This window comes from Balaenoptera musculus, chromosome 4, assembly GCF_009873245.2.
Source record: "Balaenoptera musculus isolate JJ_BM4_2016_0621 chromosome 4, mBalMus1.pri.v3, whole genome shotgun sequence".
Classification (NCBI taxonomy): Eukaryota; Metazoa; Chordata; class Mammalia; order Artiodactyla; family Balaenopteridae; genus Balaenoptera; species Balaenoptera musculus.
Window position 1 is genome coordinate 141022579 of NC_045788.1, and position 18817 is coordinate 141041395.

Sequence of the window (18817 nt, forward strand, 5' to 3'; positions counted from 1 at the left end):
CCAGTTTCTTATATGCAAATTCATAGCAACTGTTTTAAGACAACACGAACCTATTTTGCCTCAGACAGTGACCCTATTAGACCAAATATTTCTACAGAAAACTCAGGAGTCAATTTGATTTTTACTTAGAGTTCTCACTTATTGTAACAGGAAGTATGATTAAGCATCTGTGTAGTTAAATAAACGGCGGGAAGTACACTGGGGCCACACAACCTAAATCAGGTTCTTTAAAGACATTTGATGCGTTCTTACTCTAAGCATAAAAACAACTTCTCTTAAAAAAATAAAATTGTGATTTAAAAGGCCTTTGTTTCATAGGGGAGAGGAATAAAAGATAAATGCTAGCGGGTGTTCAATCATGTTTGGATTTTTTACTTGGTCATTCATCCCTTATATTCTGCAAATGCAAAAGGAAACGGTCAGAGATTTTTAAGAAAATACCTTAGGAACCTTGGCGCTTTTGATGATTCCACGGATACCTGGACCACTTACATTTGGAGAACAGAGACAATACTTAGAAAGTATATCACCCCCAGCCCAAGTTCATTTGATGAAACTATTATGTATAAAGCAGTTAATTATATACATAAATAACATAAAAATAATTATCATAAATTAAAAGTCAAACAATCTCCCACTACTAATTCAAGGGAGAGGTGTGAGTCGGGAGTTACCGGTGAGCTGGGTGTGGAGGGTGCATCCTGAAGCCCCTTTCACATGCTGCGTGGGTGATGAACTTAGTTCACGAAAGCATGTATTGCACAAATCAAAGCCTAGCCCCCTCCTCAAAATCTTGCGATTTGGAATGAAGCGAAGTGCTGAGAACGTTGCATTTTGCGTAACAGGTTGTCCGTAGCCTCACTAGCAGCATAAGGTTATTCTGCCTCATTTATCCACTACTGACGGTCTCCCAAACAATGCAGGATCGGGGACAAATATTGATCAGGACAAAGTAAGGCAAACGTATCATTTCATTCTGGACAGCGTTAAAGCATCAGGAGGGTGGAAATCAAGCTTCTTTGCCCGCCTCTGTTTCCCTGGCTGGGCGGTGGGAGGGCTGGCTGCCGGCTGCCACCTTGGTGGCCCTGAGCCTCACCTGCCACTTCTGAGACGGGCGCACATGTGTGAAAGCGCGTCCCCCGGGGGAGCGGAGTTCCCGTCGCTCAGCACATTCATTCATTCATTCGTTAGGGGCACTGACGCTTCTACTGGTCAGCTAATAGCCTTTCTGCTTTCATACTACTTGGCAGGAAATAGCACTGTCTTCGTATTTCAGAGAAACCTATACCTTTCTTGGGTAAAGAGCCAAGCTCATTCAACATTTTTATAGAAAACTGGTCTTGAAACACACCAACCTTTGGAATTAAAGTTTAAACAGAAAAAAGACATGAATTTCTCCCCTGTTCTCTAGTGCAGGGGATTCTGTCTGCGCCTCAGCCATAATAAATATATTTGGATGGCAGAGAATCCTGAGACAACTCTAAGGAGCCTCCAGAAGGGTCAGCATGAGGCTCACGGCCCCTGCATCAGGGCAGCCGTGTAGAGCTGGACGGGGACCCACAGTCCCACAGTGCAAACGACTTCTGTGTGTTAAAGGAAAACAGAGGACGACGTGGCCTCCACAGTCTCGATCACACAAGGTATGCTCGAGATGAAGTTTAAAAAAAAAAAAAGGAAAGAGCCATGCTGAAAATCGATTCACGAATTCTATCACCAAGATGCCTTGGTCGGCGACCTCACGTGACCCTTTGCCAGAGAGGAACTCGTGAAGGCCCAGAGGCGGGGCGTCCGCTCCCACAGGGCATCTTCCCACATGGTTTCAGCCCAAAGGTGCAGAATGAATTTGACTCAGCTCAAATTTCAAAGAGAGTAAACATTACTTGAACTCCTATCTGCTCATTAGCAAAAAATGTCCAGGAGCCAGGAGAAAACTGGCTACATTTTCACACAGTAGCGGAGCCCTAAAGGGAAAAATGAAACAAGCCACTTACATCCCTAATGACATACAGGTCTTACCCGGCTGCTCCTCTCTGGGTTTCCTTTCCCCAAACCCTGTGTCCATCCGCGTCCTGGGAGGGAAGCCTGGGGGCCTGGCCTTGCCGGGCAGAGCATGGGGCCTCAGGGGGACCTGCTCGGGGTCACTTCTGAGTTCAGCTGACAGACTGTGATGGTTGTTGGGGAATTTGGAGATAATCCTGCAAAAGCTAAGTCAACCTTACTGATACTGCAACGTACGGTGTTTTGTTTTTTGTTTGGTATCCAGCAAACAAATCTCAAATAAAAACAAAAACAGACCACCTGTCTGTGGTTCTCTCCCCCAGGTCCCCGCCAGGTGCCTCAGTAGCTGTACATCTGCGGCTGCTGCTCGGCCGGCACCGGGGGCTGGGCGGCCTGCGGGGCGGGGGCCGGGGGCGGCAGCACGTCTGTCTGGGGCACCGCCCGCCAGGTGAGCGGGTGCTGCTCGCCGAGCTGGCTCCCCAGGGGCGTGATGGAGTTGACCAGGGTGGTCAGGTTGATGAAGTGGGCCACCGACTGCGGATTCGAGGCTTCCGGCTGGGGGTGGATCTGGAGGTCGTTCTGGCGGTTGTGCAGCATGGCAGAGCCGCTGACGGTGTCAAAGGTCACGGTCAGGATGGAGTTGTCCAGCTGCAGCTGGCGCTCCGGGGTGGTCAGGTGCCCGACGGCCACCGGCTGGAGGTTGGTAAACTGAGTCCCGGCCGCGGTGGTGATGGGGGTCACGGTGATGTTGGTCAGGCCGACGGAGCTCGACGGGGTGGTCACATTGGGGTCACCCAGCGTCACCACCACCTGGAAGAGTCACGCACAACACGGGACCGTTAGTTCCTGCAGAATCGAGAACAAGAGCAGCTTCCTGTGCTGTACTTTGTCACGGAGGCCATCTCGTGACGCTGGAAATCATCACACTCCTGGCCCAAAGGGAGGAGGTAAAATACCTGCTGGTGAGAGATTAAACCAAGTTCATTTTTCCTGGAAAAAGAATTCTAGTGAAAAAGAGAAACAAGATACAGACACGATCATCGAGGCCATCAGCTGGAACTGAGAAACAAAGGATTTCAGTAGCTAGGAAAAAAACCAGAAAAAAGTAATGAGAAAAACAGAGTGCATTCTTCACTGTCTCTTAACTTCTGTGAAGTGATGATGGTAAGTGGAAATCCCAACTGTAAAGGTCAGAAGGGCAGGGAACCAATGTGCAGTGCAAGAGCTAATGAATGGAAAAGAAGGCAATGCTCTTCCCCACAGGCAGGGATGACACGCAGGAACGCCTGCAACCAGGATGACCAGGGCCAGTCGAGGGAGGTGCGGCGTCCGACACATGCCGACCAGGAGCCGGGGGCCTCGAAACCCCAGCGGGGAAGCTTTGGTTAAAAGCAGCAGACTGGCCGGCCGCACGCCGTGGCGTGCAGGGTCGGGCCCTCCCCGACTGGCCGGCACGCTCAGGCCATTGAGAACCTCCCCAAACTAGACACAGCCCCGTTCCCAACCAGGGAGGATGGCTGTGACTTCTGGGTCTAAGCTGGGAAACGCTCACGGGGAAACGGGGCACGTGCTGACCACGGCCAGAGTCCAAGCCCCCCACGCCCGGGGCCCCCAGCTCAGCACAAGGAGCGGCGACCTGCTGGATGCTCTGCACCGCAGAGTTGGTCTCGTCCCCGACGCCGCCCGAGAACGTGGCCTCCTTCTCCGAGAACTCGCTGAAGGCGGCCTCCTCGGGCCCCGCGGCGCCGGCCTCCTCCTCTGGCTTCTGCTTCCTCTTGTGAGTCCTCCTGGCGGCTTTCACGTGCTTCCCTTCCGCCAGGTCCTCCTGCTCCAGACTCAACTCAGGCTGCAGGAAGAGAAGGCGCGACAACGGCGGCTCAACGGGCCGTGTCCCCGAGGCGGCCAGCGCATCCCAGCCCTGTTCCTGGACACCAGGTGACCAGGCCTGTCTGCTGACTTGCACTTCTAAGGACGGGGGCAAGTTCCTGTTGCTTTCAGTTGCTTTTCTTTCAAGTGAAGGATTTTAGATCCAAGTCATATTTTTAAAAGCCGCATTTTGTGCTGAAATAGAAACATCTCTAAAAACAGATTTTTTGAGCCACTGTTTCAGCCCTGTTGAGTTCAGTCTGAGACTGAAAAATGCTTTCACATCAGGACTCTCATCCCCTGGCTGAAACAAATTCACTGCAGACACAATCTTGGATCAAAATGAGGCTGACCGCGAGAATTGTACGGTCACCTTTTCTGGGGACAGCAAATAGGGCCCAGCGGTAATGGTGACCCCAGACGGGTGCCCTGCACATGTCTTCTTGAGCTGCTAAGTGTGGCCTGTTTTCCGACCTACAGCTGGGCTGGCCCAGCATCACGGAGGCCGCTGAGCCATGGTGGCGAGCAAGGCTCTCCACCCCGGTCACCCACCACCCCTCCTGGTCCTCGGCACCATCCATGAGACTTGCTCCCACCCAGTGGCAGGCAGACCCTGAGGAGGCCTGCCAGGACACGGCCACTGAGGGGTTGCCCTGGTCAGGGGTGGGCGTGGTCCTGGCCCTCCGGGGCTGCTGAGGCGTGGGGCACGGCGGCTCAGTATAACCGGCCGCTGAGCGCCGCGCCCAAAGCTCCGTTGCAAAACACAGAGGTATAAACGTGATTTTCAAATAACCGAGAGCATGACACGTTTCCTTTAAAATAAGAGAAGCTCTTTATATAAAGGTATTGACTAAAAATTCCTTTTAAAAGTAAGTTCACCTAATACATTGAAAGTTATTTCGCTTCTAATCATCTAATCGTGCTAATAAGCTTTTCTGGAAACCACCTGTGATGGTTAAGTTGAAGTGTCAACGTGGCTGGGCTCGGGTGCCCGGCTGGGTGTCTGAACTCCAGTCTAGAGGCTGCCGTGACGGTGTTTTTCAGATGCGATTAACACTGAAATCGGTGGGTACTGAGTCATGCCGCGCACCCCCTGCAATGCGGGTGGGCCTCGTCCCATCGGGCGAAGGCCTCGAGAGCGAAGACCGAAGCTCCCAGCGGAAGAGGGAACTCTGTCTCCAGAGGGACCTCGGGCACAGCATCAACTCCTCCTGGGTCTCCAGCCTCCGGCCCGTCCTGCAAGTTCTGGACTTGCCAGCTCCACACTCGTGGGCGCCAATTCCTTAAAGTAAATCTAATTCTCTCTGTACACACACGTACACACGTGTACACACACTCTCTATTGACTGTTTTCTCTGGGGACTGTGACTTAAGAAACCATCTATTCTCCAAAAGGAAATATGTCAGGATTCAGAAAACTGAAATTCTAGAAACTTTTACAGAAACTAAAAGGCTCCTGGGGTGACGACCAACTGATAAAACAGAGGCAAATGAGCGTGAAACGTGGGTTTTTTTCCCAAAGGCTGCTCAGGACACCTGCCGGGGCCCCTCGGGTGAGACGTCCTGGGCTCCGCGTGCGCAGGGCTCACCTGGACGATACCGATGGAGGAGGCGTCGATGGTGGTGGTCTCGGGGAGGTGGTCCAGGTCGTCGATCCTCACGGCCAGGACCTAGGAGTGACCACAGGGCGGTGAGCCCAGGACACCACGCCCGAAGGCCCAGGCTCAGGTCAGGCGGGACCCAGACACGCGCTGACAGGCCGCCACCCTCAAAGGCGCCCACGCCCTCACGGGCCCTGCTCGGGACTTGAAAACCTGGATTCCACAGTCCCGTCCGGGCTCTCCTTCCCTCCTCCCAGGTCCCCTCTCTTCAAGTTTCTGCTGTGCTCTCACACACGGGGGTGTCACCTCGCCCCTGTCCATGTGTCACTGCACTGTCCACCACTCGAGGGTGGAGACTATTCCTTCCCTTTTAGTTTAGTGAAAACACTAACGTGCACAGTGCATAATGCATAGTGTATTCTCACTCAATCTTGTTCTTTCAAACCGAGAGCGGAGCGGGATAAGACACAGTACAGGAAACCTGTCCTACAAGGAACCATCAAAAATGAGACATTTACACTGTAAACACCTGACTTTTCTACCTGAGAAGTAGAGCAGTCCGGGTAGTTTCACTGGTCATTTCTGATGAAGTGCACCTGTGAGCTGCACTGGCCGGTCCCCAGCACGCAGGCCCTTACGCCACGACACACGCCCGTGGCCCACCCGGTCATCCCTGAACCTCATCCACACACCTGCTGACGCCGGCTGTATCGTGACTGCGAACACTTAAGTGAACAAATCACAGGTGGGGCGACGGACCCTGAGCGCAGAGAGAACGGAACCCCTGGGAGGGAGGTGTGATAACGGGGAGTCGCTGAAGGGAAGTGCTGTGGAAAAACTATACAAGACCAGGGAAACCAGGAAAGTCTACCTGCACGGGCTCTTCAGCCAAATGGCTCTGCAAGCATCTTTACATTTTTGCTCAACAAAAATTAAGAACAAAATTATAGGCTATACATAGCGGGTGTGGCGCATTTAAGAAGAACGATGGGGAGCTGCATTTCCGGACTTAGGTTCCAAGACCAGGGCTGGGCCTTCTCTGAAAGGACGGCCAGCAAGGTGGTCGTGGTCATGTGTGTTTCAACATAAATCCTGACGTGGCGCTGAGGACCCAAGTGTGACTGCGATGCTGCAAAGCTGAGTCACAGCAGCCAGAAGCCACCAACTGTCCTCTCCCACCATCACGTCACCACCTCCATCATCATCACCACCGTCACTGTCACCACCACCACCACCTCCAGCACCGTCACTGTCACCACCACCTCCACCACTGTCACCACCCCATCACTGTCACCACCACCATCACCTCCAGCACTGTCACTGTCACCACCACCATCACCTCCGCCACTGTCACTGTCACCACCACCACCACCTCCAGCACCGTCACTGTCACCACCACCACCACCACCTCCAGCACCGTCACTGTCACCACCACCACCTGAACCACCGTCACTGTCACCACCACCACCACCTCCAGCACCGTCACTGTCACCACCACCACCACCTCCACCACCATCACTGTCACCACCACCTCCAGCAACATCACTGTCACCACCATCACCTCCTCCAGCACCGTCACTGTCACCACCATCACCTCCACCACCGTCACTGTCACCACCATCACCTCCAGCACCGTCACTGTCACCACCACCACCACCTCCAGCACCATCACTGTCACCACCACCACCACCTCCAGCACCGTCACTGTCACCACCACCATCACCTCCAGCACCGTCACTGTCACCACCACCTCCATCATCATCAACGACGACCTCATCAGTGTCCTAGTCACACGGTCTGGAAGCTGATGCCACGAAAAACAACCACAGGAGCATTTGCTGGCTTTGCTCTTATTCGGAGAGGAGATCACGCATGCAAAGTACTTTGTGTGTCTGAATTTTTTTGAATGTACCATTCACTCAAAGCAGAGGGAAAGACCATACCTTGAAGTAATAAAATCGCATCAATTCTGAAAGGTCTCAAATATGTGAAAGCAGTTTACGCTTAACACCTTAGCCGGCCTCCCCGGGTCCCCCGCCCCCGAGCCTGTGCCCAGCACTGCGTGGCCCCCTGCCCCGCACCCCTGCACAGCCAGACCCCGGGGTGGCACCCACACGGCAGCAGAGCCCTCCCTCGGCCTCGTTCCATCTATTCCTCTCTGTCTGGCTTGTCTGCGTCCTACCCCTCCCTCTGTCTCCCACCCTAGACAGTCGGTGCAGGAGGACGGGGCGCACCCTGTCCGGCCGGTCACCAGCGCTCATCCCCACAGGCACTTAGCTGTATCTGTCTGAGCAACACAGAAGGAAATGACAGAGAAACATCAGAGGATCAAAGCGGGAAGAGGCTGAAGGCTTCAGAGACAAAAGGGACGGAGGACAGAGCCCCGACAGAGGAGCGCTCTGTCTGCTGGAGTCCCCCCCCAAGAGCGTTGTGCCGCCGGCATGGTGGGTGTGACAGGAGGAGGCGCAAGGAGGTGGCCGCACAGAGGGGCAGGCTAGGAAGTGACGTCAGCCAGACGAAAGCGTCTGCCGAGCTGCCCTGCACCCGCAAGGCCTCCCGCACCCAGCAACGCGCATCACACGACCCGTCTGCAAAAACTGCCGTGCACGCTGTTAGCACGTGTAGCCACAAACACCCACACGTAACCAAGAAATCACTCCCACACGTCACGAGCCCCCGGGGGAGGCTGCAGCGCCGGCCCTGGGCCCCGAGACCTGGAGGGCGCTGTCTGCCGACACTTCGGGCTCCTGCTCCCAACTTTGTTTTTCTAGGTGGAAACGCTAGCTGGCCACTCGGTGAAAAAGGCCAGGAGTAAGGAGAGCGAAGCTGGTGGAGCCCCAGCTCCCCGTGCTGAGCGGCAAGAGGTCGGGGTCAAGGTAACACAAGAAAAAGACGCACTTACCACCCAAATGAGGCAGAGGGTGCTTTTATAATTGCAAAAGTAACCCATGTTCACTAGAGGAAATTATTTAAAATGGAGAACAAGATAAGAAATAACCAAAACTTCAACGCCAGGAGAAGACCACTGTGTAATGTTTTCGTCCTTTCTTGTTTCGCCCACCCCATTCATATTACATAGATGAGTATCCCATAAACACACACACAACGTGAATGACATACCGTGTATACACATGCAGTACACGCACGGTGTGTACGGCTTTCTTACAACAAACACTCACACTTTCACTCAGAGTTCTCTGCAAACACGTTACATTCAGGCACATCACTAAACTACCACTAACTTAATCACATTCCGCTTGCTGGACGTTGAGGGGTCCAAGTCGTCACTTATAAAACACTGGAGGGATGGTGCCGCTACCCCCCGGGAGGACATGCCTCGGCCGGGCGCCCGGCTCACGCCCGCCGCACGGGCATTTTGAATCTGAGAACCTCCGCTAATTCAACGGAGGAAGGATGGCACCTTCTACTGTTAAAGGCTTTCTCCTGTGTCTTAACCACAGGTGTTTCCTTTCATGAATCTCCATGGACACACTGGGTTCTCCGTGTTCTTCTCATGGAATGCATATTACCTTTAATGTTAACAGTTTCTATCTGTTAACGGTAGTAATATCTTAACACATTTTTCCCGTTTTCCCTTTGACCTACAGAAGTTCTAAATGTTATGCCGCTTAGTCAAATCATTTGTTCGAGACTTCTTTCACCGCTTTTGCGCTTAGAAAGTTCCCACCTTTCAGTGATATAACTATTTTCCTGTACTTTCTTCTAGCTTTTTCAGTTTACTTCTTTTTAAAAAGCATTAAATTCTCCAGTGCCCTGGACCTGCCTTTAGAACCAGCCCCCGGGTGAGCCAGGGCCTACCTGCCTCCATACAGCGTCTCCCCCTCAGTCCCCAGGGCCACCTTCTAATCAGCCCCTAACACCACACGGAGGCTCCCCGTCCTGCATCTTTTTTTAGTTGCCCAAAGGGAGGAAAGGGGGAGGGGTCAGGGTCGTACTCCCGTCTCGTTGTAATTCCAGCGAGAATGTAATTTATAACCTCAGCAGAAAACACGTCCCAGGCTCTTCCGTTCACTCACTCGTTCAGCGCCGTCGGCGCGCAGGCAGAGGGGAGTTGCCAGGCCCAGGCCCCGCCTGGAGGAACCACGGGCCAGCGAGGGGCAGGGGTGGTGAGCCAGGGCGGCGGGGCCTCTGCGCAGGAGCCGCCACCGGGCAGAGGGCAGAGGGCAGAGGGCAGGGGGCAGAGGGGCCGGGCCTGCGTGGGGAGGCGGGGGGAGGCAGGCAGAGGGCCGCCCCGCCCAGGCTCACCTCGGGGTGCTTGCGCCGCATGTGTCTGCTCATGGAAGCCCTGGTGGACACCTTGGTCCCGCACAGCTGGCAGCTCTGGGCCTCTACCTTGTCGTGGGTGAGCTGCACGTGCTTCTGCAGCATGTACTCGGTGACGTACTTCTTGTCGCACACGGAGCACGTCCACTGCTTGCCCACTTCCCACACGCACGGGCCGGAAGAGAAAGCACGGGTCGTGAGCGGGGTCAGCCTGTGCACGTGCGGCCAGGGTCGCCGGCCGGGCCACCCACCCGCTGGTCAGGCCGCGGGACAGGCAGCGCGGCCTCCTCCCCTCCTGGAGCCCAGTCGCTACTCCAATGTCCGAAAATTCAAGTTTCCGACAATGTCCAAAAATTTTAAAAATTCAAAATTTTCAATGTCCGAAAATTCTGATGGGCTGAGTTTTTGGGGGCAAGGGGCCATCGTTAAGGCAGAACAGCACCAAAACATCTGAAAAAGCCTATCACAGCCGTGCCATGCCCGCCGCGCATGCTCCGATGGCCTCAGCGGAGACCGCGGCGGGCGGCCGGTCCCCAGGTGCCCCGCTTACCCGTGTGGATGAGCTTGTGCGTCTCCATCGTGTTTCTCTCACTGAAAGTTTTTCCGCACAGTTCGCACATGAAATCTTTAATCCCTGCAGAAGAAGGCACACTTAATTTCACGTTTCACGAGTGTTTTAACTACACACAGAAGCTGTCTCGTCCTTGACACATTTCTGTATTTGCAGAAGCTGCACAGGAGGTAAACTACCAGGAGAGAGCACACAGTAAATGCTCATTCCCACACGCGACCCGCACGCTGTGGCTTGAAAGCTACCCTACGGCTGGCACGCAGGCGCGCTCCTTCCGCAGAAGGGGTGACAAGGACAGTTTCAGCCCGAGGCCCACAGACTGCCACGGAGTCTAAGCAGAATCCGATTCAATGAGCTTACTCTGCACAGCTCCCGACCAGGGAAGGCAGGGCCACGTTTATGACACGTTTAAGGCTTCCACCGGCTTCATTCCAGTCCTGAGTGTTCAGATCAGTCACTCGGTCTGGGGTGAACACCCTGCCTGCCTGAAACCTGGCAAGGAAGCATCAAGGTATCGGACTGTTTCTCTCCCCAAACTGACAAGAAGGGAATCCTTAGAATGCCTTTGAAATAAATGTTTCCCCCCAAATGGAAAACTAGGTAAGTGATTTTCCAGGTCCACTCATCTCCGACTTATCTTGGCCCTGTATTCAGCGAACCCCTCGTATGGTCACCGTGGCTCTCGGAGGCCAGAGGCCACTACAGCCCAGCAGGTGCAGTGTTGTGAGACCCGAGAGGAGGTGCAGGACCCAGTCCCAGGGGGTGAACGCTTCCTAGAAAAGGGGAAGCGAAACGGATGAGCTTCCCCAGGAAGAGGAGGGCAGCACACTTTTGTGAAAGCCCAGTGCCCTGGGGGCTGGAATTCCAGGAGGACCCAAAGCAGACCTGCGTGGTGGCCTGGACAGCCCTGGGGGCAGTGAAAGCGGTGGGCGCACAGGTAAGCTGGGCCAGGCAGTGGCAGGACTCAAGTCCATTTTAGGGAGAACGCGGAGCCAACCAGAGGCTCCTATCAGAAACTTCAGACACAACTCCATCACCCAGGGATAACCGCCTCTCACTCCGCTGTCGATCTTAATCCTCTTATACACACACGTTCATCCATACACAAATGTTTTATAAAACAATGAACTCATGTGTTGTAGAGGCTGTTTTTTCTCCCACTGGATCATGAATGTCTGTGTAAGTTAACGTATGATTCCATCACTTGCAGGGGTGCGCTGTCCCTCATGGTGAACACACCATAATTTAGCCACTGCCCTACTGAAGGACACTGAAGATGGCCCAGTCTCCTGTCCAGACGACAGGATGACCAGCGTGTACACACGCCCCGGGCCCCTGTCTGATGGTTTCTCCCTCACACGCTCCTGCAGGGAGACGGCTGAGTGGGTGGGAAGGCGCTGAGGACAGCTAGCTGGGCGGTAACCTGAGCTCCGTGAGGGCGCACAAGGATGGAGGGCGCTTGCAGGGACCGGGAGCTCCTGAGAAACCGGCGACCTAACCAACCCACCCCCGAGAGCTTGATCAGGAAGCCTGGGGCCTGCTGGGAGCTAAATACCATAAGGAGTGGCGGCGGCTCCTTCCCGAGCTGCACCTGCACCGCTGAGCTGGCCCCTCTCCGCGAGAGCGCCGCGGCCGGGGGCGGACTCACCCGTGTGCCGCTTGTAGTGCTTGAGCATGTTGACCTTCTGCGCGAACTTGCGGTGGCACTCCCTGCACTCGTACTCCTTGATGCCCTTGTGCAGCTTCATGTGGTGGCGCAGCGCGTGCTTGGTCTTCATGCCTGCGGGACGGAGCGGAGCGGGTCTTCGGGGGCCCCCGCCCCCCACAACGCCCGCCCCAGCCCTGCCACGGAGCCCAGCGGCGCACGCATCCCGCCCCCTCGCCCCGGCAGACACAGGTCTGGGTGAGAGCAAAGAGGAGGGACAGGGCGCGGGGGCTCGTCTCCGAGAGGACCCCCTCCACCAGCGGTGAGGGGGGCCGTGTGTCCTCGGAGGCCAGACTTAGGGGGTCGAGGCCGACTTCCAGACGGCCCGTCTCGGCGGGTGCCCGCCCAGCCCGGACGGTCAGTGCTCCCAACAACAGGAGCTGTGGGTGGATGTGCAGATCTAACCACTGTGACCCGACTGAATCATCTGGTAGGCGGCTCCAAGTCGCCTGAAGTCCGCTGCTGATCTTGGTGATGTAAATGTTAACTAAGATTAGATACTTTAAGGTCCAAACACAGACTTTCCATCTACGTTCAGGTTAGTGTAACAAAGTCAACATTTGCGGAAAGGAGCGAAATATGCTAAAACCTCCCTAACTCAGGTGCTGAAGAAGGAAAGACCCTGGTTTAGGGTTTGAATCAGTGGTGGAGGGTCTTAGGCCAGGAGACCCACCAGGTGAGCAGTGCTGGACAGGAAGGGAGGGCTGCAGGGTCTGTGGGCAAAGGGCGCCTGGGGGGCTGCCTTAGCATCTCATGGTGCATGAAGTGTTTTGAACAAATCTTCCTGTGTATCCTCGGCCACTAGTGCTATACGTGGAAACACAACAGACATGGCGCACGGGCCTCTGCTGCCAGGTGACGGGACTCTCATTACTTCTACAGCCTCCCACTTGAATAAGACCCGGTCAGGTCCAGAATTTGGGGGGAAAATGTAAAGTATTGATAATAATAAGCAAGGGCATTTCCTGCAACATCACTTGGAATGATAAAAGACTGCACACCAAAAACCCCTGAAGACATAAATTAAAGGGGCTGGTTGTAGGAATCCACAGGATGGAATCCTATCAAGGTTTTGAGAGGAAAATTAGGGCAATATTTGCCTGATATGAAAAGATCACCAAGATGGATATGGAAGTCAATAAAAAGCAAGGTATGGAAAGAACAGGTAAGCACAAGCATCTGCTTGTGTGTGCCACTGATCATAATATGAAAGTAAAATGACCACTGACAGTTTAGGGTTATGGAAAATGAATATGGTAACCCACGTATTAACACCTGCACTGTATTTAAAGTATTCAGAAGTCATGAAAGAAATCATGAAACTAAACATTAAATACACTTCAGATATAAAAATGTACATAACACAAGACGTGACACTGACCTCAGCGCCCGCCCTGGGCACCCCTCCCTGCCCTTCCAGGGCCCACTGAGCAGACTCAGGTCCCAGGTGTGGCTGCCCCCTGCCCAGCTGGGGGGACGGCCCACCACACCTGTCTACCTACAACCCTTCCCACCTCTACCCGGCTCTAGCTCTGTGGGAAAGGGGCTGGAATTGCTGCGGCAAAGACGGGGCTGCAGCTGGAGCTCCAGCCAGCACGGCCAGCGCTAAGACATGCGTAGAAACGTCTAGAAATGTCCGTGCACAACAATCAAATGCTGCTTTTGAAGAGGGTAACTGAGGTCCGAGGTGGGAATAACTTTACTTTGCATATCCACTTGTGTAAAAGAAATTTTTTTTTGGTTAGGTGCCTGGGTTACTTTTTCAATAAAACAATGTACACACTGCACACAGTTATTTTGGAGAACAGACAAGAAACTGTCACCTGTGCAGAGAGGGACTGGGGGCCGGGGGTGGGGGACTGTGCACTTTCTGCTTTTCTCTGCAGTTCTTTTAGCCTTCTACATATAATCTTATTTTATGAGGCTAACAGGGGTTTATCCAGTGAGTGGAATTAGGGGGCATTTGTGTTTTCTTCATACTTTCCTAAAAATCACATAAAGGAAGAAGGTAAAAACTTTATGGAATATTAAATTTTTTAAAAGACCCTCACAGCAAGGCCGATGAACTTGATCTGTCCCATATCTGAAGGAGGGTGGCACTGCCGCTCTCCACCACACAGAACACTGGCGGCCACTTGAAAGCACCAAAGATCCGCTGCCCCCAGTCTTCCTGACAGTTCTGGTTTGTTTTCAAACAGAAATGGGTTAAAATTGTACCATGTACTGCGATTACCTTGTTTTTCCTCATTCCACTTACTGATGTGAGATATTTTATTAATAGATTTATTATCATTTAACGCATTTCACCTGACTGAAATAGAGGTCCCAGTCATCATTGATAACAGTACATCACTGTCTTAATGCACAGCCGGGCCTAGTCGGTAGTTCCAGTCGGCAGTGGAGGATTTTGCGCCTATACTCAGGCCGTATGAGGGTTCTCGGATTATCCTGTACTTCAAAGAATTATGTGTGGCACTGTTTCCCTACTTTTAAAACGATTTACTTGCGCTTTGATTTCACCCCATCTCCCTGCCTTTGGACGGCTTTATTTTTCTTGCTGATCCCCTTTGGGTCTTATCTTTCTTAGTAAATGACTCGGGTCTGGGAGACCCCCCGTGTGGCCTGGCCGCCCCTCCTGCCTGACGGCCAGGTCCCCCCACCTCCGTGCGCCCGCTCTCGCCTTCGCCCCTCTCCCCCCACTGAGCACACAGCCCGGGTCCCCCACCTGCCCTCACCTTTCCCACACTCGGCGCACAGGTACTCGCGGATGTTGTCATGCACGCGCATGTGCTCCTTCAGCATGTCCTTCCTGGCAAAGGACTTCCCACACTGCTCACAGGCGTGGCTTTTCACACCTACAAACCAACAGGTCAGACTTTCAGAGCAGGAGATCCGCACCCACGGTCACCGCGTGGCGGCAGCGACGGGGAGAAGCTCGGTCCCCCGCCTGCAGCTGGAGCAGTGCCCGCTGAGCCCTCCTTCCCCGGTCCCCGCGAGGACCCAGAGGGGGCAGGGGCCGAGCTGGGGGGGAGCGGTGGCAAAGACGGACAGAGAAGCACCGGCAGGGAGGCGAGAATGACCACTGGGCAGGAAGCAGCTCGGGCCCCTGCGTCCTCCCAGGCACGGCTACCTGTGTGGATGAGTTTGTGCCGCTCCAAGTTCCCGATGCTGTTGAAGATCCGCCCGCAGATCTCGCATGGGTGGATGTACCTGAAACCAGACACAGGCTCAGGACGGCCCGCACAGCCTCACGGGGCCGTCAGCGGCCGAGTGCACCTGCCTGAGCGCCTCTATCAGCAGGTGGGGCATAAAAGGTGCTATGCGGGGGACAAGGGACCCAGAGACTTCAGCCTCCACCTGGGCTGAATCGTCCCCCTCAAAATTCACACGCTGGTGTCCTGATTCCCAGCACTGCAGAACGCGACGGTGCTTGGAGACGGGGGTCTTCACAGAGGTGGCTAAGTTAAAATTGAGGTCCTCACGACAGGCCCTAATTCAGTATGACTGGTGCCCTTATAAACAGGGACACAGAGACACGCACAGAGGGAAGGCCACGAGGACACAGGGAGAAGATGGCAGCCGCACGCCAAGGAGAGAGCCTGGGACAGATGCTCCCTCACGGTCACAGAAGGAAGCAGAAGATCTGCTGCATCTAGAACGTCCGGCCTTCAGCACTGAGATAATACGTTTCTGCTGCTCAAGCTGCCCGGTCGGCAGCCCGAGCAGACTACTCAGCTCTAAACAGGGCTGTTGCCTGACTTGCTTGGACACACAGCGCTGATCACGGGCTGTAGCCAGATGTGGGACTGACACTCATGAAACCTAATTACTGTGGGGCAAAGGCGCTCTGGTCGTACGTAGGCAGGGCCTGCAACGCGGCCCCCTGTGTCAGGGGTCCAGGAAGGCGTGCAAGCTGGGAGAGGCCTGATGACCCACGAAGGAGCGAGGCCAGTGCTTCCCCCAGACCCGCCCAGGGCTCCCGGAGGAGAGATGACTTGCTCTACGCTCCGGAGGGCTGATTTGAGCACCTGCCTCTCTGCAAGGAAGCCAGCCCTCCCTCCGCACCACCCTAGACCAGGGAGCCCCTGCCCGGGGGGCCTCACTTCTGCACGTTGGGGTCAGGCAGGTTCTCGCGGTGGATGACCATGTGGGCGTGGTAGGTGGCCTTCAGGGCGAAGCGCCGGTGGCAGATGCTGCAGCCATAGCCCTTCTCCTTGTGCACCTCCATGATGTGCTTCAGGTACTCCTTCCCGCGGCCGAAGGTGAGCTGCGGACAGGCACACTGCTCACGTGCGCACGCAGCCCGGATCCCCGCGGCTAACGAAGCGCCGCCGCCACCCAGGTGCCCTGGACGCCGGGGAGAGCCCGCTTCCCAGCAGGAGAGGGGGGACTCCTGAGAGCAGGGCCAGCGGGGGGGTGCATAAGCAGCAGACTCCAGGTCCTCCTGGACCTCCTGGCAGGTCCCGCCCCACCCCCGCCGGCTTCCAGAACCCCCCTCCTCTCCACCCACCTGACCCCATCTCTCCCCCAAGCCTGAAGGCCCTGACAGGTGCACAGCCAGGGAGAACACAGGGACCTGCTCGGCAGTGGTGAACCACAGTTTCCTGAGCAGTGAAGCCGCAGAGACCACGGCCGTACAGCAACCTGCCGAAAACTCACCGCGCCCCCAGCCTCTAAGCAAGGGTCCCTGCCGTGTGGGGGGCGGGCGGAGGAGAGAGGAGCCCTGGCCTGCGCCCACCTCCGTGGACACGGATCCCCACCGGTCAGCCACACAGGCACGTGTGGACCAGACTGATTCTGAGACAGTGGTCCCCTGACGGCGGTGAGCCCCGTATCCACCATCCCTGAGAGGCAACGAGACCTGGGGTGCCTTCCAGGACATCTGTGAGGCGCCCCCCCACGCCAGAGCCTCTGCGGGCCGGCAGCCCGGCAGCCCCAGGGCTCGAAGGCTGCAGGTCCAGTTACCTGACACCTTTTGCAGCTGTACTTGTGAGGCTCCGAGTCTGCACTCTCGTCGGAATTGTCATCATTCTCTTCCGAGGAGATCCCAATCTTGCCAATAAACTCCTCCCTCTGGTGGTCATCCATCAGCGCGATGTCCTGGAAAACAGTCACCGGGTCCAACTTCTAACATGCTTGGTGCAAGCTTTAACCGGTGATTTGCAGACCGGATGCAGAAACCGTGCCCTCGGGTCACCTGGGACAGCCCAACCCCCGACGGTAGTGCCATCAGGCCCCGCTCGCGTTCAGGTGACTGTGAACACCAGGGCTGGAGCTGCTGGGAACAGCCACTGAGCTGGGCCGCGTCACCACCGACCACTCCCTCCTTCTCCCTGGATCGGCACTTCTTCCGCCCACCCCCCCGGAGCCATGACCCCGAATCCTCCCTCCTCTCCCCACCACACCCGCAAGCTCCCGTCTCACGTTCCTCAAAGGCAGGGAGGGAAGCAAATGCCCCCCGTCCCGACCCTCGACCCTCGTTCTTCTCCCGGGAGGTACCTAGCGTGGAGGGGTTTTATCGTGAGCCCTGCAGGTGGGCTGCAGGAGACACAGCAAAAAGACTCCAGAGGGCTCACCGGAAGAGCGGCAACGTGGCCACGCTGACCACGAGGGCCGGCCCCGCTCCCCCCACCCCCACCCCGTGCGGCCCCGGAAGGGGGACGCCAGCTCACCTTAAAGTGGACGTGGATGTGATCCCGGAGCACGTCCACGCGGAAGAACTTGCGCCCGCAGATCTCACAGGTGTACTTCTTGTCGCCGTGGGTCAGCAGGTGCTTGTTCATGTTGCTCCTGCAGGAGAACACCTGTGGGGAGGAGAGCCAGGTCAGGGAAGCCTGCTACCTTGCGTGCCCGGCCCACTGGGAGGCCGTAACCGGGCACAAGAGCGCAGTTTCTCCCTAGGGTTTGAGCTGCAGCAACTCCTCAGTGTCTGAGACACAAATAATCACGTGGTGCTAGAATCATGACCGTTCAACCGTTTAAGTTGGTGCTTCCATTACAATACAGAATTAACCATTGTCTAGTCTTCACCATAAACGGTATTCTGCTCAATTTTATTCAGCTCACTTAAATATTTCACTAGGATGGGGGCTACCAAGAAGACTAAGTCACAGAAACAGCTGCAGTTTTCTGAAAGCGGATATCAGAAAAGAGTTATGTCCTCAGTGGGTGTTCCGTATTTCATGCACAATTCACACCGCCTCCCCCAGTTTCTCAGTGCTTCCTGTCTAAAGTGAGGCGTGTGGAGACTCGGTCATTCACCCAGTACTCATCCACTGGGTGTCCCCTCTGCTGCCCACAGGCGCGGTGCAGCCCTGCGTCCACCAGCAGAGCTCAGTGGACAAAAGCGGCAGCAGAGACGACCCCCAGGGCCCGCACTGATCTGAGAGTCTTTGCCCACACGGCCTTCGCCCCAGTGGCCGAGTAACCTGGAGAGCAGGCCTCCTTAGAGCTCACCCCGACCACGCATGGTCTCAGGAAGAGAACACGCCATGAACGAAAGGGAAACGGTTCACGAGGAACAGAGGCTAACGCCTTCACGGGACATTGCTTTTCAAGATCTGCAGGTGACTTGGGGCCAACAGCCCTGAGACCACAGCCCAGGGAGGCTGGGAGGGAAAAGGAGTCAGCAGGGCAGGAAGATGGGCCTCCAGGGAGGGACGGAGGCTGCAGGTGTCCCCCGGCACCTGTGTTCTCCAGGCAGGCGGGGCTGGAGACAGGGGATACTTGGAAGCAATGAAGAATTCAGTTCTAGAGACATTCAGGCTCTTTCACCGCCTGCCTGGACCCTCC

General features: G+C 55.4%; 1 protein-coding gene across 3 annotated transcripts in view; it reads right to left on the reverse strand.

Annotated features, from left to right (window-relative positions):
• Nucleotides 1-2337: 2337 nt before the first annotated feature.
• PRDM15 (PR/SET domain 15) overlaps nt 2338-18817 on the reverse strand; it is a 56284-nt gene continuing 39804 nt past the window's right edge. For all 3 annotated transcript variants that reach the window (XM_036851763.1, XM_036851764.1, XM_036851765.1), the window contains exons 14-24: nt 17698-17829; nt 16991-17125; nt 16129-16292; nt 15156-15235; nt 14761-14880; nt 11969-12100; nt 10300-10383; nt 9732-9907; nt 5454-5534; nt 3635-3844; nt 2338-2808 (exon numbers count right to left, since the gene is read on the reverse strand). In XM_036851763.1, the coding sequence (XP_036707658.1) occupies nt 2338-2808; nt 3635-3844; nt 5454-5534; nt 9732-9907; nt 10300-10383; nt 11969-12100; nt 14761-14880; nt 15156-15235; nt 16129-16292; nt 16991-17125; nt 17698-17829 (1785 nt within the window). The remainder of the gene's footprint in view (nt 2809-3634; nt 3845-5453; nt 5535-9731; nt 9908-10299; nt 10384-11968; nt 12101-14760; nt 14881-15155; nt 15236-16128; nt 16293-16990; nt 17126-17697; nt 17830-18817) is intronic.